This window comes from Micrasema longulum, unplaced genomic scaffold (assembly GCF_059751315.1).
Source record: "Micrasema longulum isolate JH-2025_06_02 unplaced genomic scaffold, ASM5975131v1 h1tg001106l, whole genome shotgun sequence".
NCBI classification, from domain to species: domain Eukaryota; kingdom Metazoa; phylum Arthropoda; class Insecta; order Trichoptera; family Brachycentridae; genus Micrasema; species Micrasema longulum.
Window position 1 is genome coordinate 341,421 of NW_028278294.1, and position 21,044 is coordinate 362,464.

General features: G+C 31.3%; 1 protein-coding gene across 2 annotated transcripts in view; it reads right to left on the minus strand.

Annotated features, from left to right (window-relative positions):
* Bsg (immunoglobulin domain-containing protein Bsg) overlaps nucleotides 1-12,636 on the minus strand; it is a 109,619-nt gene extending 96,983 nt beyond the window's left edge. Inside the window, exon 1 of one of the 2 annotated variants that reach the window (XM_088233451.1) lies at nucleotides 12,106-12,636. In XM_088233451.1, coding sequence (XP_088089577.1) covers nucleotides 12,106-12,220 — 115 coding nt within the window. In that variant the 5' untranslated portion in view covers nucleotides 12,221-12,636. The remainder of the gene's footprint in view (nucleotides 1-12,105) is intronic. The other variant, XM_088233450.1, reaches the window with a different exon arrangement.
* Nucleotides 12,637-21,044: the final 8,408 nt, after the last annotated feature.

Here is a 21,044-nt window from a genome sequence, read left to right on the forward strand (position 1 = left end):
CTATACCACGAGGCGGACATATTACATGCATTTTATTATTGATCTAACAATGAGGAAATTCAGCCCTACGGGAAATTGGATACAACAAATGTTTTCTTGCGCGCTGTAAAAATTAAAGCATCAAATTATATTTGTATATAAAATATATTTGGCTTAGTTTGATAGTCAATTAATAAACATTTTTCGAAACACTGACATTGTATTTGAAAAGATAATATATCATAAAATATTCTTCATCTCTGTTTAAATATCTATTGGGGGTAAAATTTACTACTTGTTTGAAAAAAAAAATAAACTCAAAATACTGCACCTCGTGTGACCTGCGTTTAGTAGGGACATTCAGAATTCATAATTGGGGTTAAGTTCAGTGGTTTAAAAAAAATGTTAATAGACTACTGAACTAAGCCTAAAATATTGTATGAATCGTATTATCAGCGCTACGATTTTTTTAATTTGTGTATTTCTGATATTACTACGCGTGTGACGTCTCAAGTTCTCTTCCGCTTCCTTTCGGTTAGTTCTGCCGATTGTTTTATTGACTTACCGTAAACTGGAAATTTTTATCAATTCTCTTATCATTGGTTGATTCATATGAACTAGTGACGTCGCTCAAAGTAGTTAATTTAGATTTTTTTCATACATTTTTAAGAAATTTTGTCGTATAAACTTTTACTGGGTGTAAGAAAACATTTTTCGTATCCCATTTCCCGTAGAGCTAAAATTCCTCATAGACGAATGATAAACAAATAAAAAAGTATTTTTCATATAAAATTATATAATTAACGTAATCCCCTCCCCTAAAAAATCCAGTAGAAAAACGTTATTTTCACGAGAAAAAACGATATACCACTTAAGAAACACCCGCAAAAGGTAAAAAAATATTAATGAAATACATTTTACGAAACACTGCTAACAGAAAACGTTTTTCATTTGCGAGATAGTAAGTGCTGGTGCACTCTGACGTCACTATGACGTCATTTTACTGGCACTCAATAATTTATTATGAAGCGCATACCCGCACAGAGCTTTGTGAAGTACCTTCGATAAAACTCTCCATAAATGAATAACCATTCAATGTATTTAATTTGCAGCACTTGAAATATTTTCGAAAATAGTATATACAAAAATATGAGGTTTTACGAGAATTTTATAAAAAATGTATCTTGAATTAATGACGCAAACCGAAATAATGCAAACTTCAAGCATGAAATAAGTGCTTTTGAAAATATTACAAAATAATGCATAAATATTTCAATGTTTATGCATTCTTTTGTAATATTAAGGTGACGTTTTTGAGAAGGGAATATAAACGACCCTGGTATTAACAAAATACTGAATTTAAGAAATCCGTAAACATTTTATTCGGAACTATCTATGTAAGCAGGCACGCAAAATTGATACGTTTGTGGCATTACATAAAACAGTTAAAAAAATAAAAATTTCAAAAGAGAACTTTATTTCGGTTTAAAATGTTCAAATGCGGTTTATCAGCAAATCCTACACTGCATTAAATCCATTACTTTTTACTAATACTAATAATACTTTTTTCATACTTGGTGCAAAACTAATAACATGGAACTTAACATCGATAAATGCAAAATTATTTCATACCATAAATGTAAACATCCTTTTATTTTTGATTATAAACTCAATGGCCAAGTTCTTTCGATTGTCACCTCTATAAGAGATCTTGGAGTGATCCTAGATAATAAACTAACTTTTCTGGAACACTTTGATAATATAGTAAACAGATCCTTAAAAATTTTAGGCTTTATTAATAGAACTACGTCTGATTTCCAAAGTATGCTTACACTTAAAACACTTTATTGCTCTTTAGTTCGCCCTATTCTTGAATATGCATCTGTAATCTGGTCCCCTCATTATGCTGTTCATATCAAGCGCCTTGAATCAGTTCAACATCGTTTTATAAGAAAAATTGCATGGAAGATGGGATTGGAAAGAGGAGACTATTCATATTCTGATATGGAGAGGTTTTTAAGCATATCAAGTCTTGAAAAACGCAGATGCATTGCAGATATAATCTGCATGTATAAAATTATGAACTGTCTCATTGATGCCCCTGAAATTTTGCAAAAGATTCTTTTTAACGTTCCCACCCGTAGACTAAGAAATAATGAAATGCTTTTCCTCGGTCACTACAGGACCAATTATGGTGCACAGTCGCCTTTGCCCAGAATGATCAGGCGGGTGAACGATCATCAAGATCTTGATTATTATGGTGTAAGGATGTCTTTCTTTACAAATCAGCTAAAGAATCTGTATAGTTAGCCTATGCTTTTTACTTAATCTAAAAAATCTATCATCTGTCTTTGCTGCTTATTTCTGTTCCTTATATTTTTTTATTCCTTTGTAAAAATTTCTTTTAATTGTAATGTTTATAATGGACTTTGTCCGTAAATAAATAAATAAATAAATAAATAAATAAATAATAACACTTAGGGCCCAATGCAAACTAACGGACCCTCGATTCTAGGAATGTTATGTATTTACAGTTCCACATCCCGCCTTATGCTATTCGAAATTGTTAGTTAAAACCGACGTGCGTCCAGCCCAAAGTATTTCTCCGAATTGACAAATAAATAAACACATCGTTAGAATTATTTCGGCGCGCTGCCGCCGGCCGTGTCAATAAAAATTCCTATGGAGACAGGCGACTAGCGTTTCGAAATTTTTAAAATTTGATTAAATTGCAAAGAAAGTTTAATTAGTTTGAAGTGGTTTTATTGCATTTAGATTAAGAGTATTATTTAACTTATTTGTCTGGGATTATCAGAAGAGTTTTAATAAAATGTCTATAACATGTGCATAGCAGTGGCGAGCGGTGAGTTTTTAAATTGGTAAGCTATGAAAATTCTGATAAAATGTCCATAGCGGTAGTATGGCAAATAAAAAACAAGCCTTTTTTTATATTTAATAAATAATTCCTAACAAATAGCACAAACATTTGATTTAAAAAATACAATTTAAAAAAACATAATTGCAAAAAAAAAATTGGAACCCCTGAGGACTCAAACCCCCGCCTTCATCATTAGAAAGCAACGACCCAACCGCGCAGCTATTTCGCGTTTTGGGCTAAGCGTCGAAAAAGTCATTAATAAACTGGATAATTCATTAGCGCACCAGTGTATCTTTGGTTAAGTCAGACTATTATAACTTGTCTTGAAATAAAACACTATTTCTTAATAAATGATAATAATTCAATAATTTTAAAGAATTCCTTACCGAGTACGATAGTTCACCAAACAAAACATAAATTACGTTTTAAGAATCATTGTTTCATCGACTTTTATATCACATTATTATTCACAAAACGACATAAGTTATACATATTATAATTCTTCATATATATTTATTCTTAACACTATACACTTGTAACGTTTTTATCATAACTCTAAATAAATTTTAAAAGTTTAAATGGATACTGAAGAATAACCTACAATATTCAACTCTTATCGTATGCACAAAAACGAATTACAATCAAAAAACAATTAGGGAATCTTTGTTTTTTTTTAAACCCACTAAAGGATTTATACTATATTATGGATATCAATTCGTTTCGATCAAAATATCAATATATTAATTTATTTTAAAGCAAATTTACTTTCAAACCACCGAAACATAAGTATGATAAATTACTTACTTATTATTGTAACTTTCGTGTTAAGACATACAAAATATATTCGTTATCTCTTTCTCACACATAACGAGTGCGTATATTGTCACCTCCCTTAGATTGTCGTAAGTCAAATTGATGTATTTTAAAGAATACTAGCCCTTATGAAAAAGTATTAAAAGACTAAATTGCATTAATGAAAGCTGCAAGATTTTACTGTAATCGCAAGTGTAATTTTTCGAACGAGATTCTATAGTTTTAGGTTAAAGACGTATTTGAATTAGTGATTTTAAAGTGTGTAATCTAGGAGTAATAATTTTGGCCAATAGAGGCGCAACTGGTCGCTGTATGGAATAAAGGAATATATCAATTTACTTACCCAAGAAAAGTAATATATATATTTGGTGATGTGTTTTTTCCTAATAATACTACAGTATTATAAAACATTACTTACGATGTCAAAAAAATATGGTAAGCTGCATGTAATCGATTATAAGAAGCATTCGCCCCTGGTGCATAGAGCATGACAGAAAAGCGTTTTTCGCGTGTATTTATCCAAGTTCCCGTATTTATTTCTTATGGGATATAAAAATAAAAATAAAGATTTTAATCGCATAGATTTACCTAGCTTTCCGTGTACAATTTACAGTTCAATCTTCAGTAATATTGCCCTTGTTGAAATTATGGGAAGTGACGTTTCTAATATCTGACCCTTAATGTAATTATCATAGAATTAAGAATAGTCCAGAAGGAGCGTAGCATCATATTTGAATACATCAGACTGTGTCCAATAATTCCCCCACTCCGGCTTACTTTCGCCGCGCGTATTCGTGAAGTCGCCGGGTAATGTTGCTTGATGGGAAAAAAAATCATAACACAAATGTAAGGTAAAAAAAGTAATCTGTTAATTTCTCTAAAATTTTATTGTGCACGCGGAAACATTGATTGCCACAACAGAGAAGATAAGTAAAGGGTCATTTAATGAGAGTAATTGAATCAATGAACTTTGAACTTAAAATATAAAACAAATTTTATTTGACATAAAACGGATATTTTTATATCATGTCAAATAATATTTGATGTTTTAAAGATAATGTCATTCAAATGTCCCCCACGGCGTTGTTTAATCCAAGGTCTAATTTTTATTAGTTCTTTGATTAGTTCTTTTATTAGATGAGCAAAGTAGGGTAAAAAGAATTCTACTCTGGCAACACTAACGAAATTTCCATTTTGTTTCTTCGACAATCTGACAGATGGAAAAATAATTCAATTTTTAAGTAATGCATTTGTTATATACACATTCATTTGCAAATTACAGATGAAATGTGATCCTTTTTCTTTAAGATCCTAGCAGTTTTTCTAAACTTTAAAAGGACACAACACGGCATAGTTGAATTTAAATCAGGAGTTGCGTACTGAGCGACGTCTACAATGAAACTAATCGGTCAAAACGTAAACCTACTCATTTATGAGTAGTTGAGTCGCCTTCTGTTTGATGTGCGTATGCGGTTTCTGGACTATTCTTAGTTCTATGGTAATTATATAAGAAATATTACTAATTTGAAAGATTTAATTAAGGACGTTGCTTTAATGTAATAAATTATCTAAGTTCGATGCAATCTTCTGATGCCCTTATCCACCATTCGCGGAAACGGGTTAGAAGAAGAATTGTGCTAGGAATGCCACAAATTTAAAAGTTTTGATTGACTAACGAATAATTATTCACTTGTGGCTATTTGAAGCGAACCCCCCTTCAGTTTAACAATGAACCTCAAGTTGAAGTGTGGATTTATTGGTCGAAGTTGGATTACAGGAGACGAGCACGGCCGATTTGCCCCGAATGTTTGATGGATAATTATTGTATACTGAAATCGGTAGACAGCGCGAGGGCCTAATATACTTTTGACGTAAAAGCGTAGGGTAGAAGAACGGGATAATTGATAAAATAACTGGAAAGCCATTTATCTTTTTCCAAACTGAAAATCCCAAAAGACAGGCGTGCAGGGGTAGAGAGATGCGAAGATCATGGAAAATATAATATTTTATTTCGGTCATAAATTAGGTTCTGCAGAACACTTAATTAATATTAAAATAAATGTAACGGAATTGTTGACGTTAAAAAAATACAACGTTAGAAATAAAATGATTTAAAACACAACGTGTTTATTTAAAAATCGGAAAATCTTGACGAAGGAAATTAAAAAATAAATAAGGAAAATTCTTTGTGTCTGGACAGATTAGGAATACAATTCTGTGAGTGAAATAGAACCAGAATCCTGCACGAATGCTTTCGAATTGATGGCTGCTCTTGGGTAAAGATCCTGCAAAAGGAAATCGACTGGAGATAAGTGCACTTCAAGAATGGCCTACTATTCTCGAGGTCCTGGGCCTCGATTATGGTGGAATCAAATACATAAAGATGGACATGTCAAAAGTAGGAATAATCGGCGTGCGCGCATGAGAAGATGCATGAATATAGAGGAAGCGAGGTCTGTATGCAAAGATAGAGTGATATGGCGTTCTATTCTCTTTGCCGCCCTTACGGGGAAACGGCATGATGGTTTGTTTGTTTTATAAATACTTCATACCTTCACCTTGACGGTATAGTTGAAGATAAATTCCCTCTAGCGATTACAAAGATATACTATCGACACCCCACCTTTAAGTTTTCGGTAGGTACATCGATATGAAATAGGGGGAAGCGTACGTCGCGGTACATATATCTACCCTCTAAAATGACATAGCTTCAGTATGACGTCATAGTTGAAGATAAAAGTCTCCCGACCGACTACAAAGATCTACTACCGATACCAAATTTTGATGTAAGTACATCGGTTTATACCGACGGGTCTAGAACCTCTCGATACGTGTATCTACGCATTAAAAGAGTCAAAATTTTTGTTCCACCAATCAATTTTTCCTTTAATTATGCTTTATCAAAATGTTTAATCGTTTTGAGGTTGGCACTTTTAGAGAGAAAAAAATATGAGAGAAATAAGTAAATTTTGAAGTCGAATTAAATTCCAACATTTACGTAAGTTTAATAAAACGAACGCCTAGATGCGAAAATAATGTCGGTAGGTTCTGTACTATTAACATATAAGAGTATCTAGGCGTTAGAAAGTTACCACTGTAAAAAATAATTTACTTATTATATTTTTTACATCTGTTTTACTATATTTCTGAGAGAACGTATCGAGAGTCGGCCTTGTAATCGCTCAGTACTACCTCAGTAGATAAATGCAGACGATAGTTAAGCATATCGTTTTGGAAATGGTTAAATGTCACATAAAAATCATGTTCCAGCAAGCTTTTTTGCTTGAATTGGGATTTATTGGAGTTTATAATCCCTTTGAAGTGGGCACTTTCTATCACATAAGCCCATATAAAATATAAATGAGAACTATTTTAAATGTTAATTACGTAAGGAATGCGGACTAATTGTTTGCGGTCATTTATTGGCTTGTTTCGATCATATGATGTCGATATGACAAGTAGGTAGAACATACCGAGGTAAGATACAGATACTACAGAAGTTAAGTTACCGTCTCGATATATACAGATGAAGATAGCGTTCATAATCGAGGCACTGGGATCGATTCCTGGCAGAATGGATGTAAAATATTAGTTTTAAAGGTGGTTCTACACTGCAATATTCTACTGGCTAGGGTGCGTCCTGAACCACTCTCGCAGCACGAGAAAACAGTTAATTTTGCATACAAAATACACGAGATAATACGGCCGCCAGAGCGTTTGGAATACCAGCCCTGAAGCGCAAGACTGATCACCTTGATGATGAAAAATGGTTAACCGGGTTAGAAAGTATTATTACATATGGCGAGTGTGAAGTAAAAGATAAGATAAAGACGGTTAGAGAAGACTTGACATCATCAGATAAATCAAAAGTCTACAAAATCAAAGGGCATGCATGATAACAAGTTGTATGAAGTTGGAAGAATAATGGATTCTATGTATGTCTGCGTTCGATTATCTCTGTACATAATGGAAATTGCATCATATTATTTACGTTTCTTTATTTTTGTTCATGTCGTCCACCCACCCGCGAAGTAATTAAAATTCTACTTAAAAATGTTATACGAATGGCATAAACTTTCGTTCTCTTCTTTTTTTATCAACAAACATTTATGTTTTAATATAAGCACTTTTTAAAATGTTCGATATCTATTCTGCCCTTCCAAGAAAGAAGGCAATATCTAGCAAAAAAAAGTGTTTTTTAATGCTATCTAATAAGATTATTGTAATCTTTTTAATCAACTTACTCTAATAAATACATCTCAAATGTTAAAAAAACAAACTACATATTTTAATATTTATACAGCATAAAATACCAAATACATACAATCTCAATTTCCTAAAAACTTTGATAATGATTATTATTGAAGATTATTATTATATCTAGATGTGTTAAATAAATGATTTTAGATAAATGAATGTGCTACCACGCGTAACTTCACAATAAACTACACTTTATGGTTATTAAATCAATAAATCCTAAAAAGAAAGGTTTTTGAAAATTTGTTTTTTTATGGAGTATATTTAATTATTTATTTTTTTAATGTATACCCACACATACAATGCCTTTGTGGGATTATTTTGTTTATGTGATAGTGTATTTGTAACATTTATAGTAAAATGCATAAAAAAAAACATAATACATTATAAAAAACAAAAAAAACAGTTTATGCATACTTTTAAAATCTCGATAAATTTTTTATACATTATTTCGGTACAAACTTTAAACGATCGTATTTTCGTGCAAGTACAAGGACTTGTATACGAAAATTGTACAAATATATAATGAAAACCATGGGAGTTCACAAAAAACATAGGTCATTATAATTTCAACTACTATCGGCTATTAAACATTATGGTCAACACATCTCCACAACAAGCGATTAAAATCCCGATGAAAATTAATAGAATTAATTTAAAGATTAAAAAATAAATGAAAAACTACAATTTTGTTGCTAGAAAAGCCAACAGAAGTATTTCATATTGAGGCCCATCATTGTTTAAAGTTGAAATGCTTAAATTCTATACAGAATTTAAAAAAAGAAATGAATTAGTATAAAATTTAAAAAGTAGCAACAACGATTAATTTACAGAAAAAAAAACCTTAAATTAGCGAGTTCCAAAACTAAATAACGACTTTGACATTCATCATTAATCGTAATTCCGTTCTTTTTGTATGGTTATTTTGTCAAAATACAACTGTCACTTTTAAAATGTCAATGTGACAGATGGAACGAAACTGTATGTTATCCTGGATTCCTTTCAGACCTCTCCAATATTTGCATTCCACTTCCTACCAACATCATAACTCTCCTGCCCTCACCCAATAAATCTGTGTATACAATTTTGCGTAACTAATGGAATTAAGTTGTAAATATGTTGTAGATAGTGTAATATTATATACTAACAGACTAACTTGTATATGTATAACATGCAACATAAAAATGCGTAAATATAAATAAAAAATATTAAAAAAACACGACACTTGCTAGAACACCCCACGTAAAAAGAAAGCCACAAAAAAATAAGGAAACTGTAAATTTTAGATCCTATAGTATACAAATAAAAAAAAGACATTATTCTCTAAAAAAAGTTTGCATGATGAGTTAACTTAACCAATGACAGGCCATAAGCCCTGTAAATGCTTAAAAGTTATTAGACTCTTCTCAAAAAGTCATTTCTTATACCTGTACGTGGTCATCTCTTTTGAGATGAGACCACGTACACGTATAAGAAAATGTAACATTTTACTGGTTTGCGATTTAGATGTAAATTAAATTTTCTTAAGGTATTATTTCCCTCATATATATATTTTTTATTGGAAAATCAACAAGGATACATAAAATACATAGAATTTTTAAATAAGCATTGCTAACATTCTTTATACATATCCTCAATTATAGAACTCCACCATCTTTTATAAATTATATAAAATAAGTGTGTACCTTAATTAAATCAATTTAAGTAATAATAAAGATTAAGTGAAAGATAAGACTAAAGATTAAGTTAAAGAAATAAATATTTAATATAATTAATCACATCAAACATTATGTCAATGATAAAACAAATAAAAACTTATGAATTGTCACAATGTAAAAAAAAGACAAATATAATCTGATTAACTTTTAATATGTGAAACAAAAATGATTAGTTTCAGTAATAATATGCAATAAAATAAAATATGGAAGGAAATGTTAAGAAAACTCTTTCCTATAGAGGTTTTCGTAGATATTAATGAACTAAATCAACAAATAAATTTAAACTAGATTTGTTTATACATTCCGCCAAATTAGTAAATATATTGGACCTGGTGCATTAAACTGACTAAAAGCAATTTCCTTTTGCTTAGACTATTGCAGTTATTACAACACTAAATAAACAACATGTCTATCTTGCTAATTTCACGTTCACTGAGTAACATATAGGTGTTGTGTTTGTTCAAGATATCAATTTGCATATTCTGTTTGTAATATCAAAACAAAATGTTTTATTGATTTCATTGTTATCATAATAAGTATATTTATAAGTCAATACAACTTGTGATAAATATTACTTGAGTACATTTGAAATAAATAGCAATTCAATTCAATAAATAAATAAACATAATACTAATACATACTTATCAGTTGTATTATTTGACATACAAACTATCAATTATTTAAGAATATAATCGTCAATTATCAGAATTGAATTGTAAATAAGACTTTGAGTCCCATTTCACACATGAATCCTAGAAATTCACATAATTATTTTGAATATTTAAAGGCAGAAAGATCTATGCCAAAGAACTAAAGGTTCTAAGAATAATTATCTAAACATTTTGGGCGTAGAACAAAATAATTGCATAATACTTCCAAAAGTATATTTTCAGTATTCATTTACGGAAGATTTTAGAATAACATAAAATGACTTTTTTCATGAGTTTTGAATGTACAAGTATTAATAACATTACATTATAAGTAATATTAAGATATGTGTGACAATGTTGACATAAAATTAAAATATTTGTACTTGGAAGTTCAAATTGATAGCAAAAATTGTAATGTTACAATTAATGAATAATCTGTACACATACCTACATCATTTCAAGTAACTGTATGTATAAATTTAAATAAAATTGCAATACTGTGGCCTTCTTAATTTGATATAATATTGTACTGAAGGTCATCAATATTTATATGTGTATCATGTTAAATACTTATGTGTTGTATATATATGATTTGAGGCCAATAAATTAAAATGTTTTAATCCATATTCAGTTTTACGAACAGCCCGTAATAATTTTTTTTTTTAGTTAGTAATGCATACTTGGAGTAATATCAGAAGTATCTCTAAATATTGGATTTGCACATAGAAAACCTCTCATGTCAATTACAAATAAATGTGAAGGAATGGTTTAAATTTCAAAAGCAATTTTTGAATCTTGCGAGTATTTATTTATATTCAAGTCTGTATTATGAAACGTGCAATAAAAATCAATACGGACAAAAGTATTAGTATCTTTAGATCAAGGTAAATATATATTTAGAATACCAGTAAAACCTTCATTTAATATAATTCACTGTAATGGTAGAAGTAAAATGAATATTTATCAATGATATTATAGTTTCATATAAAAGACTAGGTAATCGGTGTAGATTCACATGTTCTTCGTATGAAGGTGGCAAAATAAAAATGGCACAAGTAATATTATACACAACATACTGGCGAGGTTGAAAATTCAGTAGATAATAACAAACACTATATCTCTTTTTTTATGCTTAAATACTTTTTACTCGAAGAAGTTAGTGTTTTCTAATTCTAACCTCCAAAGAATAATGGTTTTGATTTTTTTTTAATGAAAATGACTGATTGTAGGTAAGTGTCAAAAAACATGTGTCAGTTTAAATATATTTCTGGAACTTTTTATGACGCATAATGAAAAATATTGAGTTGTAACTTTGAAATTTCCAATAATATATTTAAAAATGGGTGTCAAACTCCTGTCATTGGTAGATATATTTATAGCGGACGAATTATAAATAGACATACGGAAATATAATGGTTTTAATGCAGGAAATGAACTTTGTTTAGCGTCAAACATATAATTTCACTATGGACTGATGGCTCAATGAAGTGTTCAGTGATATCTCTACTGTCTTCCAACCCCAAGGCCTTGAAATAAGAAAAATCGTTACGAACTAAAATCGAAACTAAGTCCAATGGCGTTTAAGTAAAGTAAATTACCGAATAAACATCAGAATTAGAACATTTAGACACGTTCCTATCGAAATGGATCTCGAAATAGTGTTGATAGCAGAAAAGTGACACATGTCGTGACAGATGACTGACATTTGACGGATTGCATTTTTCAATTAAATTATTGGCTGGGATGGGTCGGGAATCATTTGACATTAACAGCGAAGGTTTATGATCGAATTATAATCCAAATTTCTTACCTGCGGCTTCCGAGGGAATAATATGAGCTAAAAATAGCAGAGCAAAGGCAACACAAGACACTAAATATTCCATTTTTAAAAGTTTACGCTTCATTGACGAACTACGAAAAATCATACGTAAAGCTAAAATACAAACTAACTATGTCAATGTTCGCGGAGAACGGACGCGAAACGCGCACTACAACCTTTTTTCCATGTATTTAGCCCGAAAAGCACAATGCAAGATGGCGACTATCAACTGAAGAAAGTCACGAGCTGCGAGTTTACGTAATGTTCAGTGACGTAATTCACGCATGCGTCGTGACATTTGGTGCCTTGCGTTACAATATTTTGTCGCCTTGAAGGTACCAGCGTCAAATAAAAACGAATGATAACGTTTTAGAGAAAACTTCTCTCCAGCTTCTTAATCCGCGCACCTTCATCAGGCTTTAATAGTCGACATGGAAAAGCTTTGAAATAAAATAAGGAATTGATATTCGCTCTGCGACTTCGGTCGCATTCGTATTCCTCCGCATACCCTCGGAAACAATCGGTAAATCCTTGGATTTTCCATGAGTGGGGGTGAATATGGAAAATGTAGGCAATTACATATTTTCCGATTTGGTTTGGGTCTAAGCACCATAACCTAACTCTTTCAAAATATTTTAATAATTTTACTTTTTTAAAAACGCACGATAATGTGCACTCATATTACGCAAGTATGACTACAAGCAATTGTATTATTTTAAGCCTTATATTAACAAGTTTTTAATAATGTTATATTTAAATATTCATTCGTTTGATATATTAGTTGCATATGTCATGGCTATAATACTGCTAATTGACGAGAAATATATATATTTTAAAATCAAATAATGCGCGCCTGCAATGTTTGTAATAATATTTATTTATTTTAATATTAAAACTGTATCATATATATCATTACAGTAAACAGTTGTATTGCCCTGTTTTAAAAATTTATTATTAAATTATTTCATACAGTCGAAAAGTGGTCGAACTCGCATAATGCAGCCCTCTACAGAATTTACAGATTAACACAATCTTATTTTATTCATGTGAAAACTATTGGTTAGTAACGCCATCTATTGTTGGTGCACAAACTATAAACTTCACAATCCAGTCTTAGACAGTTTGAGAAGCAGATATTTGTAAATGCTTTAGCTATTTGACAATAGATGGACGATTTAATAACAAAACGCATTTTAACCATTCACTGCCAATTTTAAAAACTAACCAAAAATGTATATTTGTGTTTGTTTTATCTGATGTAGATACTAGGAAAAATAATGTTTTTTGAAAAAAAATCTTTTTCATATATTGGGTATGTAAACAATATGCTACGTCGGTCATACAAAGTTAAACATTATAAGAATATAAGGAAAACAAGATAAAACATTTATTATTAAAATATTTTTATCTAATAATGAAAGTTGCGGAAACATTTACAACTTCAAATAAAAAAATATTAGCTAAATTGCAACTGACCTTTAAGAAAAAATTCATCGAACAATTTTACCCTGTTAGCGATTTTTTAAATACATTATAAAAGCTAGTATGTAAACGATATAATTTATTTATTTATTTATTCATTTACACGCCCTACAGGCCTTTACATATATTAGAAATTACATTCAAGTGCAGCAGTGAAACATAAGTATGTAAATTTAGTTAAAATTAAAGATTACTTAAGAAAAGCTAAAAGATACAATAATAAGTAAAAATCAGGAAATGTACCAACATAGGTATAGGGTACATAGAAAAATATTTAATAAATTAACATATGAAAACATACACACATAAATACATTTAATTTTGTACATTATTATAGAGATACATGAGAAAAAAAATTGTAAATAAAGAACAATATTAAGAAATTTTATACAAATTAATTTATAACCTTTTGAATACTTAACCTATATTTATTTAAAGACAGACGAAATATTTCAACGTCACCATACTCGTTACCTAGCCGGTGTAGTCTAGGTATTGGTGAATTGTAACAATAATTGTGACTGCCAGGAAATTAAAAAAATAACGTTAGCTGCCGAGTATTTCGAACAGGTACTTTAAAGCTGATAACACTAGTTAATTCCGGGACGTCCAATACGCCATTTGCTATTTTATATAAATTTAATAAATCATTTATAATTCTTCTCTTACAAAGAGTTGACATATTTAGTGTACATAATAAATTATCGTAATCAATATTTTCAGTGGGTATATTAAGTTTGTAATTAATGAATCTAAGGAATTTACGTTGTACTCTTTCTAACTTTAAAATATGAACATTGTAATAAGGTGACCAAATTGTTGAATTGAATTCTAAATTACTTCTGACCAAGGCAGTAAATAGCACTTTGAGGGTAGTGATGAAATTAAAATCCTTTACAGTTCGCTGCAAATATCCAAGACATTTCATCGTTTTATTGATATATATATACCATCTATCAATGTGAGGAATAAATGTCAATTTTTCGTCAAAAAATATCCCCAAATCCTTTATTTGTGTAACTCTTCCCAGATTGATATTATTAATGTTGTAATAGAATATTATGGGTTTTTTTTATTTCTTGTTAATGATATTACACAACACTTGTCGACATTTAAGTAGAGTTCATTTTTCTGGCACCAGTTGTACAGCCTTACCAAATTAGACTGAAGAACTCCACAATCGGTATCAGAGGTAACAGTTTTTGAAATTTTAAGATCGTCGGCAAAGAGAAGAATGTCTACTTTCTCAAATATCGACACAATGTCGTTAACAAACAAAGAAAACAGTACTGGTCCCAGGGGGGAGCCTTGGGGTACCCCACTAGATGCCTCAAACTGATACGAGTTATAACCGAATACTTTTACTAAGATTTTCCTTGATGACAGGTAGCTTTTAAACCATTCCAAGATATTACCAGTAATTCCCAATGAACTAAGTTTGTGTATTAAAATTGTATGAGAAACCTTGTCGAACGCTTTACTAAAGTCAGTATAAATTGTATCATTTTGATGACGTCTCCCCATTGATGTGATTAACTGATTCTGATGCAACATGAGGTTTGTAAGAGTTGATCTACCAGTTATGAAACCATGTTGTAACGGAGTGATAACTTTACTAATTTCATTGGTGAACTTAGTTAGCAAAACAGATTCCAGTAACTTTGGAATGGCTGACTGAATACAAATGGGTCGGTAATTGGAAACGTCAGTTTTAGCTCCTTTTTTATAAATGGGGCTTAAGTATGAGATCTACCATTTCTTAGAAAAGTTTCCAGTCTTCAAGGACAGGTTAAAATTTTTTGTAAGTGGACCAGTTAAAGAGGGACAACATTGTATAAGAAGAAGTGTAGGGATATTGTCTGGCCCAGCGCTCTTTTTTGGATCTAAGGCACAAATTCCGTTTTTTACATCAGAATCAGTAAATACACAGTCGTTAAAATCAATTTAATCTGTATTATCAATACTGTGTAACCTAGAATTAGAAGTAGAACTATAAACACGGCTAAAGTAATCAGCAAATAAATTGTGCAACTTCCTGTGGTGTGTCTGCCATTTTGCGTTTGTAATACACTGTGGACGGAATTCCAGATTCCCTATTGTTAAGAATCTTGGAAAATTAAAAAATATGTTGAGGCTTAGATGCAGCGTCGACTTCAAATTTACTTATACAGTCTTGATAACAGGTTTTAGAGAGCTGCTTAGACAAAATTCTCAATTTTGAAAATTCTTCATAATCTTTAATGTCATGAAACCTTTTAAAATTACTATAAGCAATCTTTTTATGTAGTATAGCTTCAATAAGTTTTTTATTGAACCATTTAGGAAAATGACTTGCTATGAATTTAGTTTTAGGCACAGATGACTCAATGGCAGTATCAAGGATATGATAAAATTGTGCAATTATATAGTCTACATTTAAATTTTGATTTAAAAAGTTCCGATCACTGCTAAGGATAAATGAGTTAATGGCAGGAAAATCTGCTTAAAAAAATCACTTGTTATCGAGAGATGAAAATGTTTGAAATCACTTTTATACTCCGATTATACCGATACATACCGATGTAGCAGATCGTTTACAATAGGCAGTGTAGAGTTAAAGCAAAAATGTCTATTGACGTGTCAAATTTTATCATTGATGCAATAATAAATATTTCCCATAATATTACACTATGATGCAATAACGTATAGCCGAACTAGAATCCTGGATGGGTAACTCCGACTCGATAAAATAAACAAAAGGGAGTCCGCTTCGTAGTTCAGTTGCTGGCGCAATCGCCTACCCATCCCCGGGTTGAATCCCGGGAAGGATGACATAAAATACTGATTTAAAAGGTGTTCCATTACTGTGCATAGTTTTATTGTTCCTGGATAGCATTTTCGCCTCCTCCTGCGTTAATCCCGCGTCTCTTAGTTCCGTCGAATAAAGACAAAATGGCGGTATTGTAGATATTTTAGTCGATACAATTTCACGTGCATAATAATCTTCAATTATAGAACTACACAAAGCATACGGAATTACATTTGTTGTTGTTTTATTTTTAAATCTTGTCAAGTATACCTACAAAACAATACAAAATAAGCTGAGCACGTGTACTTGTTAATTAAGATATATACCTAAGAGATTAATCGCAAAATCTGGGAGAGTATCATGAAATACCGACTCATGCGGGCCAAAGCTGTGCGGTATGTTGCATTGCTTGAAAACAAAGGCAGTTTAAATATGTCCGAGTGCTCTCATATACTATATAATGCCAGTTATATAGGCGCGAATCCTGGCACCTTACCAAAACACAAAACAAGAAAACTTCTGAGTTTTGAGAGTGAGTGCTTGAGGTGAATATTTTATTAGGTGGTTCGAATTCAAAATTGAAATTGAAGTTCGAGAGCATAATTCTAATTAACTGTGATGAATTCATCTCAAATCGGGCAGCGGATCATATCCTGACATAGCCACTAAGATCTCGTTATATTTGGTATGATTCCCTCCAGTTGCAAGAAAAAAATCGAGAAATATTTTTTCTCAATTGGCCTAGGTGTTGGTGTTTTTTTTATGATTTCCTCCCAAATCCTCTCTTTTCCACCTGCTGACAAGCCTTTAAAATACAAGCTTAGCGGGTTGATACTTAAAAAAAAAAAGTATTCTTACAAATGATAGGTATGGCTAAGCAAATGCTTAGACCAGTGTTGGGTAATCTATAACAGTCGCATCAGAAGTAACATGCTAAAACATTTTGCGTGACAAGCGTCGTTTACAAACTATCTTCGCCCAAAAACGACCGATGCGCTTTCTTCGTTTTTCTTCCATTTACTAGTTTATTTGACTTGTAATTATATTTTCTAAATAGCTGTAACTAAATCTTTTACAGTCCCAGTCTACGGGAACATTTCCCTGACCAAAGTATCTGTAAACTGGCCAGTTAAAGTGCCCCTTGAGACTACTTGATTCGGTTGCACAATGCCATTGCTCCTTTTCCATAGGGAACAATTAAAGAAATCTACCCTCTACGTGATCAACTCGCGAACTAAATTGAACTCCTACCAAAAAACGTGTGATACTTCTAGAAAAAATTGACACCTTTGAATTAAACATATGATTTTTTTATTTACACACTTAATTTTTCTAAAAATAAACATTTTATACGGAAGGTTATTCACGTTCGATTCCCATTGATATCAAATATTTATTAATTTTTGATTAAAAAAAATAATTTTAACTTTAAAAACCCGTTAAGGTTTATAAACATTTTATAAGGTCAAGTCATGTTATGTCTCGTCTGGTTAGTGAAGTATTCATGGGGTTTTTCAATTTATCTCCAATGTAATTTTTCAAGTAGTAAGACTATTGTTTAAAACCATTGTAAAGTGTTTTTAACTGTCCTGCATTTATCATACTTTTTTAATGTGGTAGTGTTGTTCATGTCTTCTATTATATTTATATATGTCAGCATTTTTGGTTGGTGTTATGACATCGTCATTTATGTGTATTTAAAAGTATTTTTACACTCCTATATTTAACAGTCCTTGGACTGGCGCCTGATTTGAATGTTTTTTTTATATTTATTATTAGTGCCTGGGAATAAAATCAGAATCCGGGGCTAGTATTTTTAAGTAGATGGCAATTCTCAGGTAAAAATCGAAAAGAGTGTAAAAATGTTATAAAAACGTAAAGTGGCCACTCAACCCAGCCAATGACAGGTCATAAGCCCTGTAAACGCTCGAATATCGATAATCCTGAATTTGAAAAAATTCTACCTCATCTCTGTAGGAATATTGATAAAAAAAATATATACCTACTCCCCCTCGGGAGAAATCCAGATTTGTGTATGTACAAAAATACACATACCAAAATAATGTTATGATATTAATTGCTTTAATGAATGGTGCGACATCAATTGTCTTCAACTTAACATTGACAAATGTAAAATAATATCTTTCTCGCGACGAAAAAAACCTATACAATTCAACTACAAACTAAAAAATACTTCCCTTTCAATGGTTTCGTCAATAAAGGATCTTGGCATTACGTTTTCTAAGAAAAGTGGCATGGTTGCTCGGATTACAAAGGGGTAATTATTCGTATTTTGAAATAGAGCAATCTCTTAATCTGTCTTCATTGGAGAGACGTAGAACTTAGATGGACCTTATATGCATTTTCAAAATACGTAATGCTTTAAGTGATGTCCCATGTCTGTTGCAATCAATTTCTTTTCATATTCCCAACCGTGTCACCAGAAGTCAAAATCTGCTATTTATAAAATCTTCTAAGAGCAACTTTGGTTTTTATGCCCCAATGCAATGTCCAGAATGTGTAGATTAGTCAATTCATCACGCGACTTGGAATTTTTTGGGATAGATCTTCCGGCTTTTCGTAGATCTCTTCGCGACTAAACAGTGTGGGATGAAGTTGGATTGGCATAGCTCAAAGTTTTAGGTCTTTCGTTTTTTTAAATATATTGTATACAATTATTGTTTTGCCCTTGTTTGTCTTTGCCAAATAGTTTTATGTTCTTTTTATTCAGTTTCTTGCATTGATGTTTCTTCATGTAACTGTTGTAATTGGCTTATGCCGTATATATAATAAATAAATAAATAAGCCCTATAAATGCCTAGACTTCCATATTCTATTCTCAAAAATGTTTTCCCTCTCTGATGCAATAAATTTCATCAAAGCTCTTGCTCGATTTTAAGCTTTTAAAAGATTACAAAAAATACATTGGTAACGGGATTATTTTTTTGCGATTTTTTGCGGATTTATCATTTTCATTTCACGTAATTTATACTTCTGATAACTTGTTTTTATCGATGCCATAGCCGCAGTGTCTTATGCACCATTAGGCGCGAATCACGAAAAACATAAAAAGTATTCCCAAGTTAGATCGTAAAACATTTTATGACGCGGGGATTAGAATCCTGTTGTTTGTACTGTTCCGGAAAAGCGGCTGGCGCTTAACTATTTATTACTTAATCTTAGGGCAGGTGCCCCGCTGAGCCTTCAAACGCTCTCCGTAAATAAACGGGAGGAAGTGAAAAGACAAGCCAAGATTGGAGAACACTACTATACTTCCCGTATTCACAGTTCCTTCCCCTGGCACGCTATGTTCCGCCCACGCGCCAGAGGCGGCAGACTCATTTTAGAAACAAAGACAAAAAAAACATTACAAAATGTACTCAATATAGTCAGAGATTAAAACATTAAAATGAGTTATTAAGTATATATACAGATATTTTAAGTTTCAAAACGTATGCGAAAAAGAAATATACAACAAAACAAAGGAGATACAAAAAAAGAATATGATGGTGGTGGAATATACAGGGTGGTCTTTAAACCCTGTGACATTCCGAAACCACGATAATCAGTATGAGCAAGAAGACATATTGGCACATCAAAATAAATTTTTAAAACGACTGTAATCTTAAAAAATAAAATATAGAAAAAAAACAAATGGTTGCTCACTACTGCAGGGGAGAAACGAGGAGGGAGAGGGGGGAGTCTGATACACCGCCGACCGCACTTCCGCGCCCCTCTCGCTTAATATTTTATTTTTGTAAATTTTATTCGTTCTAAAGAAATATTTTAATATGACAATATGTCTTCTTGCTTATACTGATCATTGTGGTTTCGGATGTGACAGGGTTTATAGAATACCTGTATTATGTTTGGCAAGTTATTCCAGTTTTAAGCCAGTCTGGAGATGATTTTTTCTCGGGATTAAGGTGGGATAAGGTATTTAAATAAACTATTTTATAAAAAAAGTAAAATACTGTATTTTCAAAATCAATATGAATATTGTGAACAAAGGTTTTCGTAGAATTTTTTTAAATGAAATTGTTAAAAAACATGTCTTTGTTATTGTTAAAAATAAAAACGCGACATGTTTGGCTTAAAAAATTGTGACGTCAAGATTCGCTACGATGTTCTATTTAAATTTAAACGGTCACAAACAAAGTTCAACAATTAACCGAATCGTGATGAATTAGGGGCGTGGCCAGTGCAATGAACCGTTTTCGCGAGAATTTAAAATTACGAATACAAAAAAATTTTTTTTTTTACTCTACAGTATTTCATAGACCCGTATTAATTTCAAATTTCAAATTTCAAAAAAAGTTATATTTCCCTATTGAAGGGAATTGATAGCCAATGATGACTATGATTGACATCTTATGTAAAATGTGTGTTGAGATTGAATTGATAATATATATCTCTTGCTGGGAGCAATCATAATGACCATTTAAGATATTGTATGTCTATCAAGTCACATTTCGTTCTCCAATGAAGTTGGTGCCGGTGCTTTTAATTATTATTCTTATTTTATACACCAAGTAACTAAGCTATTTAGCTAATGCGTATACATCTAATCTACTGTGTTTTAAAAATAGAAAATATGTTTAGAAAATTCATTAGCCGAGGGTGCTCTAGTCATTTTCTCGGGAAGGTTATTCCATCGCTC